Source organism: Arabidopsis lyrata (assembly GCF_000004255.2).
Source record: "Arabidopsis lyrata subsp. lyrata unplaced genomic scaffold ARALYscaffold_1, whole genome shotgun sequence".
Lineage (NCBI taxonomy): Eukaryota > Viridiplantae > Streptophyta > Magnoliopsida > Brassicales > Brassicaceae > Arabidopsis > Arabidopsis lyrata.
Genome location: NW_003302555.1, coordinates 26,523,787 through 26,547,047, shown reverse-complemented (window position 1 = coordinate 26,547,047; position 23,261 = coordinate 26,523,787). Strand labels below are relative to the sequence as shown.

General features: G+C 34.7%; 5 protein-coding genes and 1 long non-coding RNA gene across 8 annotated transcripts; 3 read left to right on the top strand and 3 right to left on the bottom strand.

Moving 5' to 3' along the window:
- Nucleotides 1-398: 398 nt before the first annotated feature.
- Nucleotides 399-1,805, top strand: LOC9327656. Its single transcript, XM_021012290.1, has 2 exons — nucleotides 399-998; nucleotides 1,071-1,805. The coding sequence occupies exons 1-2, from the start codon at nucleotides 425-427 to the stop codon at nucleotides 1,310-1,312; spliced, it is 816 nt and encodes a 271-aa protein (XP_020867949.1). The 5' UTR covers nucleotides 399-424; the 3' UTR covers nucleotides 1,313-1,805.
- A 2,442-nt stretch (nucleotides 1,806-4,247) lies between these two features.
- LOC110224840 lies at nucleotides 4,248-6,721 on the top strand. Its single transcript, XM_021012289.1, has 2 exons — nucleotides 4,248-5,787; nucleotides 5,859-6,721. Exons 1-2 carry the CDS (start codon nucleotides 4,347-4,349, stop codon nucleotides 6,329-6,331), a joined length of 1,914 nt encoding a protein of 637 aa, XP_020867948.1. The 5' UTR covers nucleotides 4,248-4,346; the 3' UTR covers nucleotides 6,332-6,721.
- A 112-nt stretch (nucleotides 6,722-6,833) lies between these two features.
- On the bottom strand, nucleotides 6,834-7,997 carry LOC9327655 (protein FATTY ACID EXPORT 5). 2 transcript variants are annotated; one of them, XR_002329325.1, is made up of 4 exons: nucleotides 7,676-7,997; nucleotides 7,231-7,318; nucleotides 7,005-7,138; nucleotides 6,834-6,916 (listed from the first exon to the last, which is right to left on the bottom strand). XR_002329325.1 is itself a non-coding variant. In XM_002891547.2 (3 exons), the coding sequence occupies exons 1-3, from the start codon at nucleotides 7,872-7,874 to the stop codon at nucleotides 7,066-7,068; spliced, it is 360 nt and encodes a 119-aa protein (XP_002891593.1). In that variant the 5' UTR covers nucleotides 7,875-7,997; the 3' UTR covers nucleotides 6,836-7,065. The 2 variants fall into 2 exon arrangements, 1 of the variants encoding a protein (XP_002891593.1); XM_002891547.2 differs by having other exon boundaries at nucleotides 6,836-7,138.
- A 2,545-nt stretch (nucleotides 7,998-10,542) lies between these two features.
- LOC9327654 lies at nucleotides 10,543-11,257 on the bottom strand. Its single transcript, XM_002891546.2, has 2 exons — nucleotides 10,941-11,257; nucleotides 10,543-10,803 (listed from the first exon to the last, which is right to left on the bottom strand). The coding sequence occupies exons 1-2, from the start codon at nucleotides 11,186-11,188 to the stop codon at nucleotides 10,698-10,700; spliced, it is 354 nt and encodes a 117-aa protein (XP_002891592.1). The 5' UTR covers nucleotides 11,189-11,257; the 3' UTR covers nucleotides 10,543-10,697.
- A 480-nt stretch (nucleotides 11,258-11,737) lies between these two features.
- LOC9330335 (UPF0505 protein) lies at nucleotides 11,738-18,901 on the bottom strand. 2 transcript variants are annotated; one of them, XM_021013059.1, is made up of 23 exons: nucleotides 18,734-18,901; nucleotides 18,265-18,465; nucleotides 18,082-18,112; nucleotides 17,802-17,986; nucleotides 17,363-17,522; nucleotides 17,060-17,156; nucleotides 16,808-16,977; nucleotides 16,171-16,334; nucleotides 15,757-15,948; nucleotides 15,582-15,671; nucleotides 15,317-15,397; nucleotides 15,090-15,233; nucleotides 14,865-14,947; nucleotides 14,525-14,666; nucleotides 14,348-14,431; nucleotides 13,609-13,770; nucleotides 13,448-13,535; nucleotides 13,004-13,078; nucleotides 12,802-12,868; nucleotides 12,550-12,649; nucleotides 12,300-12,416; nucleotides 12,166-12,222; nucleotides 11,738-12,072 (listed from the first exon to the last, which is right to left on the bottom strand). In XM_021013059.1, exons 1-23 carry the CDS (start codon nucleotides 18,848-18,850, stop codon nucleotides 11,962-11,964), a joined length of 2,718 nt encoding a protein of 905 aa, XP_020868718.1. In that variant the 5' UTR covers nucleotides 18,851-18,901; the 3' UTR covers nucleotides 11,738-11,961. The 2 variants fall into 2 exon arrangements, with proteins under 2 accessions (XP_020868718.1, XP_020868719.1); XM_021013060.1 differs by having other exon boundaries at nucleotides 17,802-17,983.
- A 1,877-nt stretch (nucleotides 18,902-20,778) lies between these two features.
- On the top strand, nucleotides 20,779-21,561 carry LOC110224584. The gene is made up of 2 exons (XR_002329083.1): nucleotides 20,779-21,315; nucleotides 21,413-21,561. It is a non-coding gene; the product is annotated as an uncharacterized LOC110224584 (long non-coding RNA).
- Nucleotides 21,562-23,261: the final 1,700 nt, after the last annotated feature.

Here is a 23,261-nt window from a genome sequence, read left to right as displayed (position 1 = left end):
TAGCTTCATCCTTAAATGGAATGAAGTGTAATAAATCATATGAACCAAGAAAATGGATGTATCAGGATTCAGGAGAGCTTAACGGTTACATTAGGAACTAATGTCGCAGAGATAGAGAAACCTTTTAAGACGTAGTTACAACAGCATCGCATACACCTTTCTGCAGATTTCTAAATCCACAAATTTATTTGATTAGACACAAAGCTTTTGTGTTTTTTTCCAAAATGCAAATAAACTTTTTATAAATCTGAGTTGTTTTCATTTTCTTAGTTTTTTTTTTTTGTGACCCTTAACATTATGCAGGGTTGAAGTTTTTTAAATTATGTTTTCAATGTAGAATGTGTGAGCAAATCCAAAGCAAGCTTATTCTAGCTGCTAAAAGAGATAAAAGAGATGATGTGAAGCAGATTCTGACAGCTCGAAAATGGACAGTTTTGAGTGGCGTCCCTACACAAAAACTGTGAAAAACTGGGAATTTTCTCAGTTTTACCCGGAGGAAGATATGTGTGTTCCAGTTTGTCCGAGTCTTGATGAAGAATTTATCTCCTTTGCTCGATGCATCAAAGTTTCTGAGCTTGTTGGCATTAAAAAAGTGGAGCATTACTTCCCAAATAGAGTGGCTACACAGTTTGGAATGCTTCAGGATGTTCCTTCTCCTGTTGACAGGAACAACCTCTCACGGGAGGCAGCTTGGAATGATTATGATAAGCCTATTGATGATTTGACATTACACATTTCTTCCCGTTCTGCAATACCTCGTGTTACTTCAACGTTCGGCGAATGGTGGAGAAAGTCGTATATAGAATTAATTCAGTATTCTTCTAAGGAGAAGGATGCTGATGAATCAGCTGAAACATTAAACATCATAGGTGATGATACTAGTTCAGGCTCAAGCAATGATGAAATGACTATAGCTGAGTATACAAATAAGAGACTCAAGTGCATTGAGGAATCTCGTGACAAGAGACGCAAGTGCATGAAACAAGCTCGTGAAATAGGTAACAATGAACCAGCTGGAACATTGAATTTAAGAAACATGGTAGGTGATCATAGTAGTTTTGTTCTTTCAGGCTCTAACGGAACAAGCAAGGATGAAATGAAGATAGCTGAGGATTCAAACAAGAGACGCAAGTATGTGATGCAAGATCGTAAGAACGATGAGATTACTATGGGTCTTTGTCAGAGTCTGCTACCTTCAGAAAATGATGTAGAAGTCCATAGTCTCACCATCGCTCAACCGCTGAGACTTAATAACAAGTATAGTGAAGGAGATGAACCGCTGGATTTAAACATTCCCATTTGCTGTATCTGATGAAACTCATGGACAGGATTGTTTGCTTCTTGATACTGGCCTTGGAAGTGAAGAAACTATGAAATCCAGTGAGGGTTTAGAAAAGAGAAACGATGGTTCTGGTGAGGGTAATGCTGGCAAGGACTCCTACGAAGAGAGATTTCAAAAGCTGAAGGTGCTGGCATCGTCGCTAGAAGAGCGTATGAATAAGACACAAAAAACTGTGGCATGGTTGATAGAACGGAAAACCATAAAAGAGAGAAAACCAGCAGCAGCTCGTTTGATCTAGGCGTGTTCGAGGTTGTTTTGGGTAGTCAAATGCAAGTGGGATATCAAAGATCAGTCTCACCTTTGTGATCTTTTGGTTTATTATCTTTTTATTTTTCTTCTTAGTATCTTTTGAGGACTGGTTTGCTTTTGAAGTGTTTCATTTATATCTTTTGAGGACTGGTTTGCTTTTAAGTATTTCATTTCTATCTTTGAACACAGTTATGAGTTTCTTGGTGTGTTGCAGCTCAGAGTTTTCTTACAGAGCTAGAGAGCTTTATCCTTAAATGGAACAGCCTGAGTCTTGAAACTAACGAAACCGTGAGGTCTTGTGAGGTTGGTGCTGTTTCCAGTTAATGGTTTTAAATGGTAACAGAACCACAATCCACTTTTAGGCATTAGTGGACATCAATATACTCAGATATACAGCTTAAAAGTCCAATAAAATATCACATTTCAGTTTTTATATATGAGCAATTAAATGCGACTTCAAGATTTTTTTCCATTTGAAACCACTATAGTCCAAGATCTATGGACAGCAAATTGTGAGTCAGGTTTCATCTTTGAAATTAGATTTAGCAACAAACAATAAGCTAATACCTTTTTAACATAGCTTCCCTAATTCTTAATTTGGACAACTTAATGAGACCGCAAGTTTTTGATTCGAACCAAAAATTGAATCAAGTGTTATGAATCAAGACTAAAGTAAGCTGGAATACACAATCACATACATATAAGCCTTAAAGTTTGCTCGTAGTTATATACTCTCATGACTAATCTTATACACTGTAGGTTCTATGTTACAAAAGGATGGTTTAATTTACAAAACGACTGGCTCTGATACCAGGTAGAATTGGATATTGAACTAACTTACTTTATTAAACCTTTACACAAGCGTTATATACACTAGGTTTGACAACAACCGACTATAACGTGAACCACACGTTACATGCCCAAACATATGGCCCAATTAGATACAAACTCTATCCTCAATAATGTCAAAAGCTTGCTTCGATAAAAACAGTGCTAGAGAGTGAAATGGATGATAGAACTGCAAGCAAACGACAAAAGTCAAGGGAAATTTGTGATGATTTTAGTTTTATGGTTCGGTTTGGTTTGAATATATAGACCGGTCGGTTTATAAGAACTTTAAATCAGTTTCTCTTTGATCAGTAGGGTCCATTCAGGTTTGAATCGGTTGCAAGCACACTTCAAATGCGCGCCCAACAGTTTTTGCATATCACAGTTGTTTTTTTTCTTCTTGCAGGCTCATAAGACATTTAAAAAGAATTTTGAGAGGATAAATTTTTATTTTATGTATAGTGATGAGACCTTTGTTTTTGTTATATTAGATGTTTTAAAGATTTGTTTTTCTGTTTCATTTGATTAACTTTTTACAAGTTTTTATGAAATAATTAAAGTTTATTTAGTTTGTTTTTTGTGACCATTAACATTATGCAGTATATAGTTTTTTAATCTTTGGGTGAATTTTTTAAAAGTATGTTTTTCATATAGACTGAAATAAAATATTTATAATTTAATGTTGAAGGATTTTTGAAAACTTTTAAAATTTTGTGATTCCATTGTTATTGGTTTTATGTATTCTTAGATTCTTAGTAAAACAATTGTTATCGGTCTGATGATTTTTAAATTATATTCAAAATTCTTTGTTATTCAAACTTTTTATTATTATTGATTTTGTAATTCTACTAAAACTTAGTGTTGCTACTTAGAACTTTGATTCTTTATAATTTTATTGATTATCGATGAGTTTGGTAAAGTTTTTTAACAAAACTTTTTTAAAAAAGAAAATCTCTACGAATTTAACAAATTAATGAACTATTGGAATCAACATAATTTATGGAAATTCAATTCTCACTATGCCTCCATAGTTTCTTAAATCTCCCGGTTTTACCCAAAACATCTAATAAATTCAAAGAAGAAATAATTTTTTTCCAATTAGGGCTGACGATCTATTAGCAATAGATCCACCCAAACTTTGGGTCTTGTTCTATTTCTCCATAAAAAAAGAGCTCTAAATTCATTTACACCGGAACTAAAACTTCGAAATCCCAGAAAACACAAATACGTCGGTTATATTGGTTACGACCTAAACTGGATACCAAACCACCTAAACCTGATACTAAACCAAGTTAACGAACTTTTAAAATATTAACAAATTCTGTGGAAAAACACTATTAACGAATTCTTAAATTTTTAGTCACTATGGAAAACCAAATTAATGAACTTTTAAAGTATCAATAAATTTTGTGAAAAACCAAATTAACGAACTTTTAAAGTATCATTAAATTTTGTGAAAACCCAAATTAACGAACTTTTAAAGTATCAATATGAAAAACCAAATTAACGAACTTTTAAAATATCAACAAACTTTGTAAAAATCCAAATTCACGAACTTTTAAAATATCAACAAACTCTATAAAAAAAAAACCAAATTAACGAACTTTCTCATGGTTTTTATCCAAAATATCTAATAAACTCAAAATGGAAATAGTTTATTTCCAATAATCTTATATAGTAGGAAATCTTATTTAATTTCCAGCTCATCATATCTGCAACATAATTTATTTGCCTTAACTTTTATTCAAACTTTCACACAATCAGCCAAAAACATATATGGAAAAAAGAATAAAATAGGTCTTTCTCTTTCATATTTCTTATCGAGAAATTTGTTTCCCTCTAAAAACAGTCAACCTAGCACCAACAAAAACACACGTCTCTTGAAACTCTGTTTTACCACCACACCTCCATTGAAGGATCTGAAGCTATGCTTCCTTGCCAAATTCCTTCCCCTCAAATCAATGCTCTGTCATCAAGTGTTTCCTTCAATGGGTGGAGATTTGCAAACCCGAGATTTAAGTTTTGGGCTAGAAAAATGGCTACTTTGCACGAAACCACCTGGAGAAAAGCTGGGATCTTTGAAGCAGTTAATGCATCCACATACAACATCAGCAAAAACACAGATCTCGTCCTCGATGTTGCTGAGAAATGGTGTCCTGATACTAACACCTTTGTTTTCCCTTGGGGTGAAGCAACCATAACCCTTGAAGACGTTATGGTGCTTTCAGGTCTCTCTGTTTTGGGTTCACCGGTTTTTGCTACTCTGGATAGCGCAGGAGAGATGATTATGGTGAAGCTAAAGAAAGAATGGCAGACGATTAAACGAATAGGTAAAGTCAGTCATGTAACACAACTGGCATGGACGGATAGATTCAAGAACAGTGGTGATGAGCTTGAGCATGTTGCTTTCCTTGTCTTGTGGCTTAGCTACTTTGTGTTTCCATCACGCTTCCATCATATCTGTGAGCCTATTTTGTCAATTGCTGTTCATCTTTCATGTGGGACTAGGATTGCTCTTGCTCCTGCTGTTCTTGCTCATGTGTATGCTGACTTAAGTCTCTTAAAAACCCACATCAGAGGCTTTAGCAAATCGTCTACTAGGGGCGAAATTGGTTTGAGTGCCTTGTTTAAGCTGGTTCAAGTTTGGACATGGGAGAGATTTAGGGAACTACAACCAAACCCTAATGAGTTGCTAGAAGGTAAGCCAAGAGTGGCTCTTTGGAATGACTTGAAACAGAAAACTAGCGACGCGAGGCAGATTCTGGTCAATTCGAAAATCGACAGTTTTGAGTGGCGTCCCTACACAAGAAGTGTGAAAAACTGGGATTTTCCTAAGTTTTACCCTGAGGAAGCGATGTGTGTTCGTGTTTGTCCGAGTCTTGATGAAGAATTTATCTCATTTGCTCGATGCATCAAAGTGTCTGAGCTTGTTGGAATTAGGAAAGTGGAGCATTACTTCCCCAATAGAGTGGCTTCACAGTTTGGAATGCTTCAGGATGTTCCTTCTCCTGTTGAAAGGAACAAGCTCTCACGAGAGGCAGCTTGGAAGGATTATGATAAGCCTATTGATGATTTGACATTACACATTCCTTCCCGTTCTGCAATACCTCGTGTGACTTCAACATTCTGCGAATGGTGGAGAAAGTCGTATCCAGAATTAATCCAGTATTCTTCTAAGGAGAAGGGTGTTGTTGTATCAGCTGAAACATTAAAAATCATAGGTGATGATACTAGTTCAGGCGTTAAGAGGAAGAGCACAAGCAAGGATGAAATGACTATAGCTGAGTATTCAAACAAGAGACTCAAGTGCATTGAGGAAGCTCGTGACAAGAGACGCAAGTACATGAAAAAACAAGCTCGTGAAATAGGTAACAATGAATCAGCTGGAATCTTGAATTAAGAAACATGGTAGGTGATCATAGTAGTTTTGTTCTTTCAGGCTCAAACGGAACAAGCAAGGATGAAATGAAGATAGCTGAGGATTCAAACAAGAGATGCAAGTACGTGATGCAAGATCGTAAGAACGATGGGAGTACTATGGGTCTTTGTCAGAGACAGGTACCTTCAGAAACTGATGAAGAAGTTGATAGTCTCACCATCGCTGAACTGCTGGATTTAAACATTCACATTGCTGTAGCTGATGAAACTCATGGACAGGGTCGTTTGCTTCTTGATAATGGCCTTGGAAGTAAAGAAACTATGAAATCCAGTGAGGATTTAGAAAAGGGAAACGATAGTTCTGGTGAGGGTAATGCTGGTAAGGACTCCTACGAAGAGAGATTTCAAAAGCTGAAGGTGCTGGTATCGTCGCTAGAAGAGCGTATGAATAAGACACAAAAAACTGTGGCATGGTTGATTGAACAGAAAACCGTAAAAGAGAGAAGACTAGCAGCAGCAGCTCGTTTGATCTAGGCGTGTTCGAGGTTGGTTTGGCAGTCAAATGCAAGTGGAGATTATCAAAGATCAATCTCACCTTTGTGACCTTTTGCTTTATTATCTTTTATTTTACCTTTTGAGAACTGGTTTGCTTTAAGTGTTTCATTGTATCTTTTGATGACTGGTTTGCTTTTTAAGTGTTTCATTTGTATCTTTTGAGGACTGGTTTGCTTTTAAGTGTTTCATTTGTATCTTTGAACACAGTTATGAGTTTCTTGGTTTCCTTATCGAGATAAACGCCTGATTTGATAAGGAAACCAAGATATTAATTATGCAAGTAGAATATCAAAGATCAATCTCACCTTTGTGATCTCTTGGTTTAGTATCTTTTTATGTTCCTGCTTAGTATCTTTTAAGAACTGGTTTGCTTTTAAGTGTGTTATAATTTATTTGTATCTTTTGAACAGAGTACTTATGATCTAATAGCTCCTTGGTGTGTGGCATATCAGAGTGTATATGGATCAGCTTGATTCGATCATATGAAAAATACAAATTAGATTTATGCAAGAGATTCTTACATTAGGAACTAAACATCACAGAGGCAGAAAAAACCATGTTCGCCTAGAGACCAAGATAAACAAACCTTTAGGGCGTAATCAAAACAGCTTTATTTACGCTATCCTGATTTGCAAATCGAAAATTCATATACCTTATTTCAACAATGGAGGAGATATAGTATGCCCCATCGACAACCGGAGTACATAACACTATCATTCAGCTTTCGGTGGTATGTGGTTGCCACCAGTCGCGATCTTGAATACATAGAAACAAGTCATGAGAGCACTGCAATATACACAGAACAAGGTATTTGGGTTAAAATGTTGAGAGAGTCATTGAAAGCCTAAACCTTTGGATGCAAAACAAAAGATAATCACCTGATTCCAGCAACCAAACCAGCCGGTATAATCTTCTGAGTTTGCAAGAAACGTTGTCCCATGACAAATGTGAGAGCAGCTGCAATGACTGTATTACAAGACATTCAGATTAGTTTTCATTGACTATATAGCCCCAAGATCTATGTATGGACAGTTAAATGTGAGTCAGTTTTCAGAGATCACAATTAGCAACAAACAATAAAGCTAATACCTTTTTTAACATAGCTTATCTAACTCTTAAGCTAGAGAGCTTACCATGATAAAACAAGTTCAACAAAGAAGCCAATAATTGTTCTGAATTTACCTAACTGGCTAACTTAGGTCTAAAGTTGTTAACTTTCTAATGTTGAAACTTGAAAGTCTATCACTTTTTGGAATACAATGCAAGTAAGAACTCGAATTCCAATGGAACTTGGAAAATCTAATCCCAGACCATGAAACAAACCTGTTTGGAGAAGAGTAGCGAGTGAGGAAGTCTTCTTCTTCTCGAAAGCTTTAAGGCTGATGAAACCAGCGAGAACGACAAGCAATCCAGTGCCTGCACCTCCGGCGAGAGATGCAATACTTCCTTTCTTCAGATATCCGATAAATCCTCCGACAATCAATAGCATCCCGTACGGGATAGTGAAGCAGAAATCGTGCATTCTCGAGCCGGGTTTTGATTTTCCGGGAAAATAGAATCTGGGTTTTTAGTTTCTCAGATGCATTTTATAGAGATCGTCTCCGATCAATTTATATAAGAAGTCAGCTTCGGCGATTCGATTCGATTCTTCGTCAATCAACTGCTCCCACTTTAGATCTCATGACTTCGTGACAATTACCATTATACCCTGCCTGTCTCGATAATGCTTAATTACAACTAAGTAGTATTAATACTTTAATTAATGTCATGAGGAATGTTAACACTCAATTTTAAATTACAACATTGTGGCGGGAGCGGGACGCATCTAAGTAAGAACCCTAGAAACTTAGAAAGCCACCGATTAATCGGAGTCGACTAGCCGAAGAATGCGCAGATACTCGTGATCTCAAACCTAATTTGAGGGAAAATAAAGAGTGATGAGGAGTAAACCAAGTTTTACTTAGTGGCTATCACTTATATCCATACGATCAACACAAAAAAAATTTAAACATAACAGCAATCGCATAAACTAAGCCTAAAACAAGCAGTCATCAAAATATTTAATAAAACATCACATATTTATCGTACTAGCATACTCATCACCATGAAAATATCATCACAACTCAATTTCATACTAACATCATGCAACCATCTATGTATATCACTAAGCCAAAATTCCATCAACTTACTTTTTAGAGACGAAACCTATCCCATAGTCCAATTACCATGCATGGATGCATGACATGATCTAGTTACGTTAGGTTATAATCCAATCACATAACATATCATCGATACATGTTCATATCACATATATATATTATCTCACATAATCACCCAGTACGTATATCATCACTAATCATCATGTCGTCATGCATTAACACATCATCAACATCAAACATCATATTCACTAATCGATTATGGACCCATCTTTTTACATCGTACTTTAGGTTCAATTGAACGGAAACTTTTTATTTTATTACCGATTCAATGAAAACAAAGGAGGTTTAAAATTACATTCGGGTGGTATGAAATTTGATTATGTTAGTTTCTGTAGTAAAAACAAGAGAATATATATAGCATTAGCCTCAAGGCTTGATTCGATTCTTTTTTTTTTTTTTTTTTGTCGTCAAAAAAATTGTATTAAAATAGTAACATGATCGTGCACCAAATAAAACAGAGTATTAAGAGCCTCAACAAAACAGAGCAACATTGCTCAATAGGAGACCGAAATTAAACTTGAAAATTTGTAAACAGATGAAACTTTATCTTCGTTTATCTTTTTCGATACGCGAATGCAGCCATGCCAGACCTCCAATGGCAAGGTATGATCTGAGGCGTCCATCACGTGTAACACTCTTAGCAATATCTCTTGCAATTGAATTCGCTTTAGGGGACGCAAGCTTAAAGAACACTTTACGAAAACCCGGAATAAGGCGAGAAATCTTGTCAAGGTAAGAATGGTACCGGGGCCAATTAAGTGGGTCCGTAACCGCCTCAATCGCAGCCGCACAATCCTACCAAATCTCAATGTCCTCGAAATGTAAGTCTTGTAAACTTTGAAGTGCCCACAAAAAACATCTTAACTCTGAGGCTATCCTATTAGAAGTGGGTAGAAAAGCTTCCCTCGCATGAAAGACAGCATCTCCATTGTGATTCCGCACGATCCATGAGCCACCACACATACTCATTTCATTACTCCATGATGCATGAACATTGCATTTAAACACATTAAGTGGTGGTCTCAACCATCTTACTTCAGCTCGAGGGGGACGATGGACTTGAACATGGGGACCAGACGGCTCTAGTATTAACTTGTTCCATATCTCTGATTCCTCGATAGCATGGTCAACAAGGACGTTTAGGTCACCATGTTTCCCTGCGTGAACAACTTCGTGAACAAACTTGATTCGATTCTTGGCCGCATTTTGTTGTCTCATGTATTTCTAAGTCGTCTATATATTTCGTACATATTTTTAATTGTTATTAGGAAAGTTCATATTTGTGTACATTTTCTTGTTACTAAATAGTTAAATTTCTTATTTAGTAACAATGAAATATATACAATAACCACATATCATGACTTTAGTAAATTATAGATTTAGAAATAATGGTAAACTTCCTAAGTTAACATATTGACATTCTTCTAGATCCTTTCTTATTCTTATATAACCATATCTTCATGATTTTCATAATCTCGACCAGTCATCTTGACCGTTCGATTTCATCAATCTCACATTTAATACAAATGAAACTTTATTACCAAGTAATTTATAATTATATATATGTGGGTAAGGATCTAGTCTAATAGAGGTACATACAACGCAAAGATCCTTAAAAAGTCCATTAGCCCCAATATTGTTTTCAGATTTCAAGAAACATGGGTTTCTTCTCGAAGCTTTTTAGTTGTTTCACGAAGCCATCTTCAAAGAAAGGTTCATGCAAAGGTGGTGTCTGTGTTCTTAAGAAGCCTAAATAACATGGATGAGTTTGCTACTATATATGTAGTAGTAGGCAAAAAGTTCTTATTATTATTATTATTATTTTCTTTTCGATATTAATGTTTCTCTTTTCATATTATTAATTTGCACTTGATATTTTAAGTTAATTTGAAGATAAACATGCTATATGCTTTTTCTTTTTAGTTTGATTATGTTGGTTTCTATAGTAAAAGCAAAAGAATGAAGATCGTGTGGAATGAATTTTGATCGCAAGACTTTATTATACGGATGTTAACCCATGATTTAATAATAACTCATTTAATATTAAACCAAAAAAAAAAAAAAACTCATTTAATAGTTCATAGTTTTATTTTATAAAATTTAAACCAATTAATGGAGCTCGTAGTTTAACCGGAGTCTTCATCTTCTTCCTCTTCTTCACCTTGGAGCGACTTAAAAAGCAACGATGGAACCAGAAAATTGGTTACCAAATACATGGAGATCATTGCTCCACTGCAACAAGTACAATAAATCAACACAAATAACTACTTTAATTTCCCAATAATAATAATACTAATAAGCTATAATCTTCGAATTTTTTTCCTTTTTTTTGATAAAAAAATTAAAAGAAATGGGGATTAGAGAAAGACCTAACGAGGAGGAAGGTAGTGATATCACCAGACTCAGAAGGAGGAACCATACTCGCTTTTGGTTTTAATCTGAACCCATTTTTAGGATAATTACTGATTTTCCATTGTTGTTTGCTGCTTAAGCTTGAAGGAGATGAGGATAAGAAGAAGAGCACTTGTTTTCTTCTCAGACTCTCTTCTTGCTTCGCCTGCCGATTCAACACGATGGAACTGGCAGGTAATGGCTGATGGTAACATGCACACCACATTTTTCAGACTCAAACTTTCTCTCTTTTTCGTTAAAATTTTGACCCCCCAAAAAAAAAAAATTCGTTATCTAGACTCCTGTCAAAATTGGTGAAGATAGGCTTTTTGCCAATCTTGTGTAGACACGTCACCATGTATCTAATGATTTTGTTTTGGAGTCAAATAAGATTAAAAAGGAACCCCAAGTTTTCCTAGAATATTATCTTCATCCTCTTATTTTTCTTTAGCTTATGACAAGATATGCATTAATAATCATCCTATATACAATATGATTAGCGTTTTGAAAAGACTTACTCATTAAAAACCTGGGCAAAGCAATTGGAGATTAACAAACTACGAGCACTATAATAAAAGTTGCAAACCGATTCAACACGATGGAACTGGCAGGTAATGTTTATTGTTGTTATGTGTGTTATGTATGCTTTCGTTAATGTTGCAACGAATGGGACTTCATTGTTTACAAAATCATAAATGGTTAAGAAGCTGGATATTATTCTACACTCATTAGCAGCTGTATTATGAGTGTTGCCTTTGGTCAAATCAAGTTTATAAAAGTAACAATAAAGATGACATTCCTTTAATTAGAAAATATGAATTTATACAATACTCAAAAACTATATCAAGTCATTTTCCCATTTCCTTGTTCTTGTTATGGACACAAATACAATACCCAGTTCAGTACAAAAGAGTAATTGACTGGATCCAAATTCAACAATCTCACAAGCTTTGTTGCCACCACATTTGGGATCAGATAATGTAACATTCACTCGGTGTATCATAGTTGGAGTGATTTCTTAGTCGATTCAATGTACCTGTCGTTGGCACCCAAACAACCTTTTGCTGTTTCCAGCAGTCTCAAGCAAAGTTCTGTGACTTTCTCATTCATCTGCACATCATCAAACATGTCACCAACCCAAGTTAATACAACTTTTAACTTATCAGGAATGAGAAAATATGCAAAACTTGGGAGAAACAGTACAACTAGTGCTAATGATATGCAATTGCAAGCTTCAATGGCCATATTCCCCCGAGCAATCTGCAATTATATAACCTCATGTTAGTTAGAGAAACAAATATACTTAGAATGTTTTATACTAGTGGTAGTAATTTTACCTGTGAAGACTCTTGCTCAATAGCATCTAATAGCTCACTTAGAACGAACTGACTACATGAGACAAGTTCCTGCTTGTATGATGAATCACCAAAGAACAACAAATCATTTCCAATTATCTGCACAAAGAGTAAGTATAACCCAAAGTTTAGCTTATAAATCCAGCCATCAGAAAACTTATCCAGACCAAGGAATTTCGACAATTGAAATTTTTTTTTGCTTCCATTAAGATGATGAGAGGCATATAAATACCTCTGGATTGGCAGAATGGTAAGGCAGATTGTCCTGAGAAAGTGTTGACAACAGTGACATTATAGCACAGAATATCTTCACCTTTAATCTCGGCGTTGCCCTACAACAACACGAAATGTCACACAACCGCAATTACATAAGGGACAGTTAAATTTAGAGATAAGAAAGAGGGCATTAGAACAGCAGAAAAACAAGAGAATACATGTTCATATCCACAGGTAGGTAAGTACTAAGTCCTTGAGATATGCATACCATGAACTAGAGCAAGTAGCAGAGAAGATACTTTTAAGGATCTCCATCACGCCTTTCTCGGGATTACCTTTCCAAATGAATATACGGTTAAAATTCAGTTATGAAGCTCTGAAGAAATAAGGAGAACAAAAGCAATTTGGTGACAGAGAGTCACATCTATATTGCTGAGCAAAAACTATCCAACAGATTCCACGATATTTACCTGGGACCATTACCAAGAGGCTGCACAATTTGCATACAACCGAGGCCATACTATCTACGTCAATTAATTTTAAACCTGATAGAGAAAAATGTACAAGATATTATACCATCAACGATTCAACATATCTGATGCATGTTCATTTAAGGCATATACATTTATCTAGAGAGAAAATAAAAAGCCCTAAAGAACAACTGAAAATGGAAAAAAATGAAGCCTACAAAGCTAGAGTGACGAAGAACAAAGATAATCGTCTATACTTCAAAAAACTTCACAAGTAAAAGTGTATGCATGCCACCGACCTTAGGATCATCACTACAAAATTTAAAGGAAGTGTTCTCTTTGCAGTAACTGGTTTTAGGGTGGCAAGATATGTCAGACTAGTTTTATTACTTCTCACTTATTAATTTAGTATTCAGTAGTTAAATTGAACATTTCTAGACTCACCATCTGTTACCGCTACATTCTCTAGATACTCAACAGCTGACATGACCAGTCCATCTGAATGAGAAATCAAACCACCTAAAAGTGCAACCTATAAAACAAACTTCAGTACGTATATTACTTCGAAGTTTGAGTGTTAAGGACTGAAAAAGATAAAACATCACCTCTGCAGTTTCAAGATAAAGATTTAAGTGTTTCGTGGGAGATGAAATAGAGGGGATGGTCACTTCGCTAAATGCTAGGCAAGATTTTACAAAGTTGGTATGCTTCTTTCCTGCTTTCAGTGCTTTTACTGCTAAGGTGTTGCTTGAACGGACAAGTGTTTCCTGCAGCCAGTGACCATAAGCAGGAAAAATGATCACAACATCGAGCCAATCAAAATGTTTAATAATTTTTGTTTGTGTCAAGCTCTAATGGAAATAAACGAAAAATAAAACACCCATAGCAATAAAAATTAGTATGTGGGAAGCATTTATTGCTCTTGTTCCCTTTCTATACTCGATATATAATACTATTCTATGTACTCCTCTCTTCTTATTATATGTTCTTCTTCTCATAAATGTACCATATAATATTTAGCCAAATTTTGCGGTAATTTATAGAGTTGTTACCAAATTCACGTTACGTTTCAAACTCTATTATGTATAACTTGGATCATGCACCAGATGGCAGAGACATTGCTGCTTGGCCCTCAAATTCAAGGCTAAGTATTGGTCATGACCAAGCAAGAAAGGACTAGATAAATAGCAATGCACCATAGTTAAATGATTACCAGATAATCAAACTCTTTTTAAAGAGTACAAGAGTGCACAAGTGCCACAAGACTGGAACTATACAGGGTCATCCACAGGTATAGCAGTATTAAAAGTACTGATACCAAAGAACAATTAACTTTTTGCTGACCTTAAGTTCATGTATCCCATTAAAGGCCTCACGACACTCCGCCAAAAACATCAAATGGCGTTCCATTTCTGCCCCATAGTCAACCTAAGCATTAAAAATGAACTCAAAATCAACTAACTTGACAAAAAGAGCAAGTACTCACTGATTTTGTAATAATGTAAGTGGAACTTAAGGTACCATCTCAACAAAACGAGAAATTAAATGTGATGTCTGTCTATTGTCATCATCCTTTATGTGAACGAAATCTGTAGCATCATAAAGAGCCTGAGAAACTTCAAAAAGAAATTGCACTGTTGTTGAATCACAAATGCAGCCATTCCTGCTCCAAGGGAAAAGAAACATGTATACTTTAATCAAGAAAAAGGAAACTCAATATATAAACTTAAGGATCACAACTATATATACAAATCATGTAAATTAACGTTCATCAACTTGACAGTCGTCTATGTGCTCCATCCAGTAAGTCTGAGATTTTTAATTCATATTTAGAACGATGGAAAAAACGAACAAGCCTTACCTTGTACCCATGTTAAGAAGATGCATGTTTACACTGCTCTTTGAAGTCCCAGACATAAGATCCAGAATCTCGATGAAATGATTCTAGAAGGTAACCAAAGAAATTGTTTAGCAACACTAGATAATGATGCCATCCAAAGGAATAGACAACGGCTCAATTTGGATGCTGCTTTTTGTTTCCTGGAAGCCTGAAAGTAGATAAAGGAAAGAGTGAAGAAAGTATTACCAGAGGAAGTACTTCTTGCAAGTTCTCGAAATGAGCGAGCAGCTTCAAAATTATGGATTGCAAACTTGCTTGTTCTTCTTCACAAAGAAACTTGTCACGAGCTAGATTTACAATATCATCCAAGAGAGCATCCAGATGATTTTCCTGAATCCATTAAAACTAATAAATAAAATCTCAAGAAATAAGATCAGAGAATTCTAATGACTACGAAAGCACTTCAGCCTCACCATCTTGTTCTGCAACATAAGATCCACATATGCGTCCATAATTCTTAAGTAGTCATACAGTGACTGATACTGAGAAGCGGCCTGTTACAATAGTTACATCTAAATATCAGCCTGTTGCAATAGTCATGTCACCTTTCTCTTTACAAATAGCTTTTGTTGACATATAAAATGTCAGTACGTCACCAACAGCGCAGGCACAAAAAGATTGATAAATCCATAAGAATGAATTCCTAATTTTGTTGAACGAAAAAGGAAACACCAAAACCTGAATAACTTCATCAATGAGTGAACTGAGAAAACCTTCTTGAGATTTCCCTTCAGACAGTTTATTTCCCAATAACCTATAATTCAAAACCTGCTTGACAAAGCAGTACAACATAACAGGAAGGGTTAGACTCAATGGATTGTATATTTTATTTAATCTGAGATGAGGAAATAACCTGACTAAAGGAACAATCATTGCTGCATTTAATCATATCCAGGATCTCCGTAGTTAGTGAAATAACTAATTCAGATGGAAGTTCCTTGAGTAGATGATGAAGTAAAATGGACACATGCGAAGAGTTGCAAGATGACTGAAATTTGTTCCTTCCAAATCCAAGCTCCTCAAGCATGCTCAAGACATTGTTCTCCTGTAGACTAACCAAATTTTAGGATAACAATCATTCATCACAATTCACAAATCACGGAAAGGATAAACAAGGTCTGCCAGACATTTTTTGCCTCAGCAACGAAACATAATGCAAAACAACTTATATAAGTGATTACTGAAGCTCATTGCCTCATTGAGAATGGGAAAAAAAATAGGTGGACCAAAAGCTTTAGTCACTAACTGGTCAAGAACAGTTACTAACCTGACGTCCAGTTAGAAATAAGCATTTCACTATATACTCGATGGCTGGTTCCATCAAACTAAAAAGCAACTTTTTGTCGTCTGTAATATAGGAATACCCCTCCTTGTCCACTAAAACAGGTGCTAATACATCTTCAATATCCTTGATGCATTTGATTAAATATCCTGTTATATCATGGTCAAACTTCTATATCAAATGTCCTCCTCAAGGAAGTAAAAAACATCTCACATAAATCTAACCATTGGTATGTAAAAGCCTAACTTCAAAATTCTCAAACTGGAGGTGTCTAACATTATGCATCATCTCGGTATCTTGCTAAAAGTAAAAGGATAGGAGACACTTCATCTACAGATATTCAGTCATGATGGAATGATTCACGAGAACTCCCATGTGCTATACTCAAGTCAAACAGACTCCCCTACTCTCTTCAAACTACATTCACTCATTATAGGGAAAATCATAACTTATAATATCCAGATCCTTTTCCATAACTAGAAAGAAACTGTGGCTAGGGTAGAATTCTGTATCCATTTCGATTTAAGAAAGCCAAGCTTGTTCTGCAAATTACAAACCATTATGATTCTTCAACTATTTTGGTATCTAGCATTTTGCTGAAAGAATTATAGCATAAGAGTACCAGAATTGCAGAAGCCGAACTTCTGCATGCGATGCACCATATAAAGGCGACAATACAAAGATGCCAGTGGATCTGCGAGACCTCTCACCATCATGACTAAACGATCAAGAACTTCCATGGGTTGATTAATGAGGAAACGCCAGCAAGGCATGATTGCAAGCTCCAGATAACTATGGGCATACAAAGAAAAGCCAAAGCTAAGGCAGAGGAAGGTAGGGAGAATAAGAAAATAATAATTGATAGAGGTTTTACATGCGAGGGAGAAGTTCTCGAACAGAACCAACTTTGCAAAACCAGTTATAGCAAGTCTCTCTTGCTTCAAGGCAGATATCACTTGATTGAAAATCATCTGTCTTTAGCACAGGTAGAAAAGAAATTATAAGCTGCAACTAGAAGTAACGCTACATGTTGGGCATCAAATGTATGTGTCTGGTTGCAATCATGAACAGATGCCCACGTCACGGATTTTCATTCTCAAGAACACTATGCTCAAGACAAAATATTATTTTACTTGAACACTCGAAAGAAACACAGGATTAGAGTAGAAATGCATACTCAGTAAGGAGCAGATCACTGTTCCATCTACATCAAGTTCTGCTTTCTGTTTGATCCGTTCCCACACCATATCCCCAAGCATATCTAGCATGTCAGTGACAATGACAAAGACTGTAGGATAAAACTGCAAAACTGTTGTATCCATCAGAAGTTTTGTGACCTGCAGAATGGAAGATATTATTGAACCTTAAAATTATAATAATCTAGTAAGTTAGGAATAAATTATCTACGGCTAAAGCACATCTATATTTTTATTTTTCTAAGAAAACTGCTTCTATGGCGAAAAAGTATTGAAACAAACTCCAATTGAACACGAGCTTTTGAGAGCACAAAACCGTTAATGATAGAGAAATAGAACACAAAACCATTGCTTCGAAGTTTTTGCAAACAAATTCTCCATCCTTTGTTGCAAAGCAATTTGATTAGTTAGTAAGTTAACCTTTATTGATAACTTCAACGATGTTACTCGATCTTCAGCCTGCCAAGCGCATTTAATTCCCTCTCTTAGCTCATGCACTTTGGCTATATATTCCTGTTGGTTGATTATTTTGGCCGGCTCTTCCAGAGAAGTTTGTTCGCTACCGGTTTCCTCCGAATGGGAAAGAGCAGAAGGGGCCTCAACTGTTGATTGAGTAAAGTAAAGTATAAGCTGTTATGATATGCATCCACAAGTTCGGGAGACAATGAAAAGTTATTTATTAGGCATAACGAAGACATACCTTTGGAACCTTTCATTATTATATTAGATATCTGTAAAAGATGGGTGAACAGGTTAGACAAGATGAAATAAGGGAGACACCAAATGATCTTTTAAGCAGTATGATTCAGGTTTTAACAAAAATAAAAATAAAAATCTTATCTTTAAACAAATAATAAGACTTTCTGCGAAGAATATACGTAACTGGAGAAAATGAAATCACTTTGGAGACAGGAAACCGCTGCATTAAGACTCTTTTAAGTGATTTCCACTCCTTTATCAGATCCTGAGTTACAGCTTCAATGGATATAGAAGTATCTTCAACCTTCTCTTCTGCAGAAGCATTCACATCCAATCCCCGCAACGGATCAAAGAAGTCAAGATCGCTACCTCTGACAGTTTTAGCCTACATATTTTTATAAATCAATTTATCAAGTCTTATAATGCATCAATCTGCTTCAAAAACTAAACATCAAAAGAAAAATCATTCTTCTATCAAAAACAAGATTACATTGTACCAACACAATGTACAAGAAGCCATCAAATTCAGTAGCAATAATCATTCCAACAGAACAAACAACAATATATTGAATTCAAACCCTAGTTTTTCTCTAAGGGAACCAAATGTGGGAATGATATAGCTAGTGAATGCTCTAAGGAAGAGTATCGCAGACCTGTTGTTGACGAGAAGCAAATATAGAGGAAAGAGGATGCTTTAGAGCTTCTGACCGAGGAAGAAATTGAGATTCATGTGTAGCTCCATAGTCGCGACGCCGGAATTCCAACTCCATGGCTTTGTGCTTCTCGTTGTCGTCCGATCTGCGATGTCGTTTGATGAATAAGTCAAATTGGAGTAGACGTGTCCAAAACAAAAAGTCTAACCCAAGAACGAACCGAACCGAACCAAGATGAATTAATTTCGGTTCGATCAATTTCAAATGATCAAGTATATTGTTAAAGTTTTGTGGGGGTTTATGATTGGGAAAAATGTCATTTAAATCGTCACTTTGCCATTTGTGGAGGTTTAAAACATGAACTTTGAGCCTGGTGCTTTTAATCCTCAATTTCTAGTTGACTTTCAATTTAATCTCTAACTTTCGTTCACGATGCCGATTGAGGCACGTCTTTAACTGGACAAACGGAGGATTAAGAAGCTGTTATCTGTCCGTCTAATATATCCGTTAATAAGCTAAACGATGTCGTTTAATCAAATGAAAACCCCCAAATTCGATTAAGCTCGAACCCTAGAATACCTAATCGAAATTAGAAATACAAAATCGAAGATTCTCTCTCGTTTTCTTCTCTAATCAAGACTTCAAGATAGCTATGTTGAGTTTTCGATGTAAAGATCCTTACACCTAACCCACACACACACTTTGAAGGCACTTCACAGGCAGCGAGTACTATCGATGTCTCGGAGCTAGAACTCATCGGAATCGAGACAACAGATCTTGAGGAATAAAGATGAGATCGAGATTTGAGAAGAAATCGAGATTAGAGAAGAAAACGAGAGAGAATCTTCGATTTTGTATTTCTAATTTCGGTTTGGTATTCTAGGGTTCGAGCTTAATCGAATTTGGGAGTTTTCATTTGATTAAACGACGTCGTTTCGCTTATTAACGGATATATTAGACGGACAGATAACAGCGTCTTAATCCTCCGTTTGTCAAGTTAAAGACGTGCCTCAATCGGCTTCGTCAACGAAAGTTAGAGATTAAATTGAAAATCAACTAGAAATTGAGGATTAAAAGCACCAGACTCAAAATTCATGCTTTAAACCTCTACAAATGGCAAAGTGACGATTTAAATGACATTTTTCCCGTTTATGATTACACTTATTTTTTTGCCAACGTCTTGAGATTATATCTCAAATAGTAAAATGTCACAGCTCACCAAAAAAAAAAATAGTAAAATGTCACATGTTGGGTGTTTTGACGCACTTGAAGTTTATAATTGTTTTTTACTCCAAAAGTTATATTTCGTTCTAGAAAGTTATTTGATTTTGAATTTTGATTCCGATTGGCAGCATTGTCCATCATATAGTCCAATACATGTAAACCGTCTTTGCTAGATGATAAGATATGAAACTAAAATTGACCCAACAAAAAGAAAAAAATGATTGTAGCTAGAGAATAAAAAATGGTAAACAAATGAGGGATGTATTTTTTTTCAAGTGTAATTTGAACAAAAAATGTGATATTATAGAAATAATAGCATGTCATCGATTATAATAACATGATATTTACTAAAATGTCTGCATATATAATTCATGTTATTTAAGAAAACATACACATTCGGTTTTAGATAGGTTGTTTTACATATAAATGATCATTATATTACTATTACTCATAACATTTAAGTATATAACATTCACTAGTACTCTTTTCAATATTTTTTATTATATTTTAATTTTTGCTAATATTGTATTAGACCAAACCGAACTAAAAATTTGGTATATTTACTCATTTTCAATTTATGTATGAATAATAATAAATGATCAATCATATCTAAGGAATGCTTCATAATTTGGTTCGATTGGGGTTCACTAACGAATCCAAACACAAACCAATAGTTTTAGGATCAATAGTTTTAGGTTATTCTTTAGAAATATATTTTTTCCTCTTTGACGAGACGACTATAAATCTTAAAAGCTGAATCTATATATTATATATACATTTTTGGATGACTTTTAGCAAATAAATCCTGGAGTTGAAATGTATTTACAAACAATGCCATTGGAGTTAATTCTTAAGATTTAAAAAAATTAATTAAAGATATTATTCTAAAGATCGTTCCTCAAATCTCCTCCAACTAATTACTTTAAAAATCTCGATAATAACTATTCCGTGATTTACTGTAATCTTCAAATATATTTGGTATGATTTCTCATAATTAAAGATCCATCATTAATTGCAATAATAAATAAAAACAATAATTTCCTTTTATTTTAAAAACTTTCTAACGACAAATGTATTGCAAAATAAATAATTTCCTAAAACAATTACAGAACCTAATAACTGTTGTAGACTTTTTAGGAAAATAATTACGTAAATATATAACTTAAAGATAACAATTACTCATCAAATCTTTTTTTTTTGTTAATATTGTATCATAACAAGACCTAAATCAATGGACTACTTATTCTCTATATATAAGTGAGGTTATTTAGTCATCAAATCAATGTGCATGGTTCCACTCTCGCCGTCCCTCAGCTCTGCAAATCATTTGCTTCATTTTCTACATGTCTTGGACTAAGGTTCTTCCTATTCTTCTTTGATTTGAATCACTTACATCTCCTTTTTTTTTTTGATAAATCACTCACTTTCATCTTTCTATGGCTTTATGTTTGATAGCCTCACGTTGAATTGAGGAGCTTCCCAGTGTATTCGGAAACTGGTCCTTCTACGTTACCTTAATCTACATATTTTTGTGTTTGGACAAATGAGGAAATGATTCTGATTTTTATTGTTTTGGTATATTGGTTCATGTTTGAGTGTGAAAATATTTGCAGGGTTAACCATAATCCTTGTAGCTTCTTAATATTGATTTGGAGATGCTCTTAGTATTGATTTGAAAATTTTCTTTGGTTTGTTTACTAAAAAATATTTAGTGGTTTACCATCAAATGAAAAAATCATGTGATAAAATAACCTTTATAGATTAATCTATATTTATCAATTTTTTGAGTAAATCATTTTCTAAATATATTTATTTTAATGTAGATTAGTTAAATTATGGTTACTATTCGTTATTTGACAAACTCATTTGGCTATATTACTTATTTTAAACCAAACTCATTTTGGCAATAAATAATGTTTATTTATAAATTAGATTAACCCCCAAAAAATTATTACCAAATATATAAAGATTATTTATGTCTAAAGAATAATATGTTGCTTTAGATTATTATTATTTATAAGGTTTCAAATATTATAAATATTTTAACCTTATAAGAAGTATAAATTAATAATATTTAAAGTATCTATAATATTTAATTCCATAAAAAGTTTATAATATTAATAATATTTGAACACTATAAAAATTATAAATATTTATACTATGGAACCACTTAAAAGCAAACTTTTAAATTGACTCGAATTATATGTTTTCTAAACAAATGTGTTATTAAAAAAAATGATGTTTAATTTCACGGGACGGGGTTATATGGTGGGACGGGTTTAGATCGATAATAATACCGGAAGATATACCACGGGTTAAAATCCTAGAAATAATAATCAAAATTCAATATATAATCTTAAACACTAAACAAAACAAATAATATTAACAAAATAATTACAACTTAAAATTTAAAACTTTTTAGTTAAAAAGTCGACCCGCGGTGTACCGCGGGTTAAAATCTAGTATAATCCATTTCTCTTAATATTTTAATCCACAATAACCTTTAGTATCTTAAGTGTGATTTTCACCTATAAAAAACTAATAACACCAAGCTTTAACCAAATTTAATAAAATCTCAAATAAATAACCAGAGATTCTATATATATATATTTTTTTTCCAAGAGATTCTACATATTATTTAAAGTCATTATAAGATACCATTTAAATCAAAAACGAATAACATTAACACGGCTCGGTGTGACGTCGTCGACTTGATTTCCCCTTCCCGCCATCTCTCCCTTTGACAGAGCTTCTTTCCCCTTCTTAAACCCTAACATTTTGCAAGGGCGAAATCGCAGAGGGAGGAGGTGGGGCGCCTGAAGATGGCACCGCTATCTCGGGAGCACCAGACGCTACTCGATGCTTTGATTTCACTCGGTCCTCTCAAGGAGACAGAATTTGCTTCAATCTTAACCAGCGCCATCGGCAGAAACCTAGGTCGGTTGGTCTCTCCTATGATTTTCTCCCCGCTTTTTGATCTTCCTTTCTCGCTTGTGATGAAGATTTAAGTAACGTTCTCTGTTCTTACAAAATCTGTTGCTTCGTCGTAATTGGCGTCTTTCCCTGTGTACGGTTTGTTTGAATATTGTCATACTGTGATTCAGAGCTATTTTTACGTTTTCGTTATGCTGATGAGTGCTGATTGATAGGTTTATTGTAGACTTTTTTTCTTTTCGAATGCAAATCCATTGAACAATGGCTGAACAATTCGAGGACATGAATAGATATTTTTTGTTCTTTTTGTTGCAGGAGTTGCTAAAAACATATTTGACTCTGAGTTCCTTCGTGAGATAAACACGGAACT

Bases quoted from the DNA above. Each gene is read 5' to 3' on its own strand.
- LOC110224840 (XM_021012289.1), top strand. From the start codon at position 4,347: ATGCTTCCTTGCCAAATTCCTTCCCCTCAAATCAATGCTCTGTCATCA. The intron at 5,788-5,858 runs GTAACAATGAAT...TTGTTCTTTCAG, and splicing joins AAAACAAGCTCGTGAAATAG to GCTCAAACGGAACAAGCAAG.
- LOC9327656 (XM_021012290.1), top strand. From the start codon at position 425: ATGGACAGTTTTGAGTGGCGTCCCTACACAAAAACTGTGAAAAACTGG. The intron at 999-1,070 runs GTAACAATGAAC...TTGTTCTTTCAG, and splicing joins GAAACAAGCTCGTGAAATAG to GCTCTAACGGAACAAGCAAG.
- LOC9327654 (XM_002891546.2), bottom strand. From the start codon at position 11,188: ATGTGGTGTGCATGTTACCATCAGCCATTACCTGCCAGTTCCATCGTG. The intron at 10,804-10,940 runs GTCTTTCTCTAA...TACTTGTTGCAG, and splicing joins ACTACCTTCCTCCTCGTTAG to TGGAGCAATGATCTCCATGT.
- LOC9330335 (XM_021013059.1), bottom strand. From the start codon at position 18,850: ATGGAGTTGGAATTCCGGCGTCGCGACTATGGAGCTACACATGAATCT. The intron at 17,157-17,362 runs GTATGCATTTCT...TGCTAAAGACAG, and splicing joins AGTGATCTGCTCCTTACTGA to ATGATTTTCAATCAAGTGAT. The intron at 14,432-14,524 runs GTACCTTAAGTT...TTTAATGCTTAG, and splicing joins TTTCTCGTTTTGTTGAGATG to GTTGACTATGGGGCAGAAAT.
- LOC9327655 (XM_002891547.2), bottom strand. From the start codon at position 7,874: ATGCACGATTTCTGCTTCACTATCCCGTACGGGATGCTATTGATTGTC. The intron at 7,319-7,675 runs GTTTGTTTCATG...CTTGTAATACAG, and splicing joins CGCTACTCTTCTCCAAACAG to TCATTGCAGCTGCTCTCACA. The intron at 7,139-7,230 runs GTGATTATCTTT...TGTATATTGCAG, and splicing joins GGTTTGGTTGCTGGAATCAG to TGCTCTCATGACTTGTTTCT.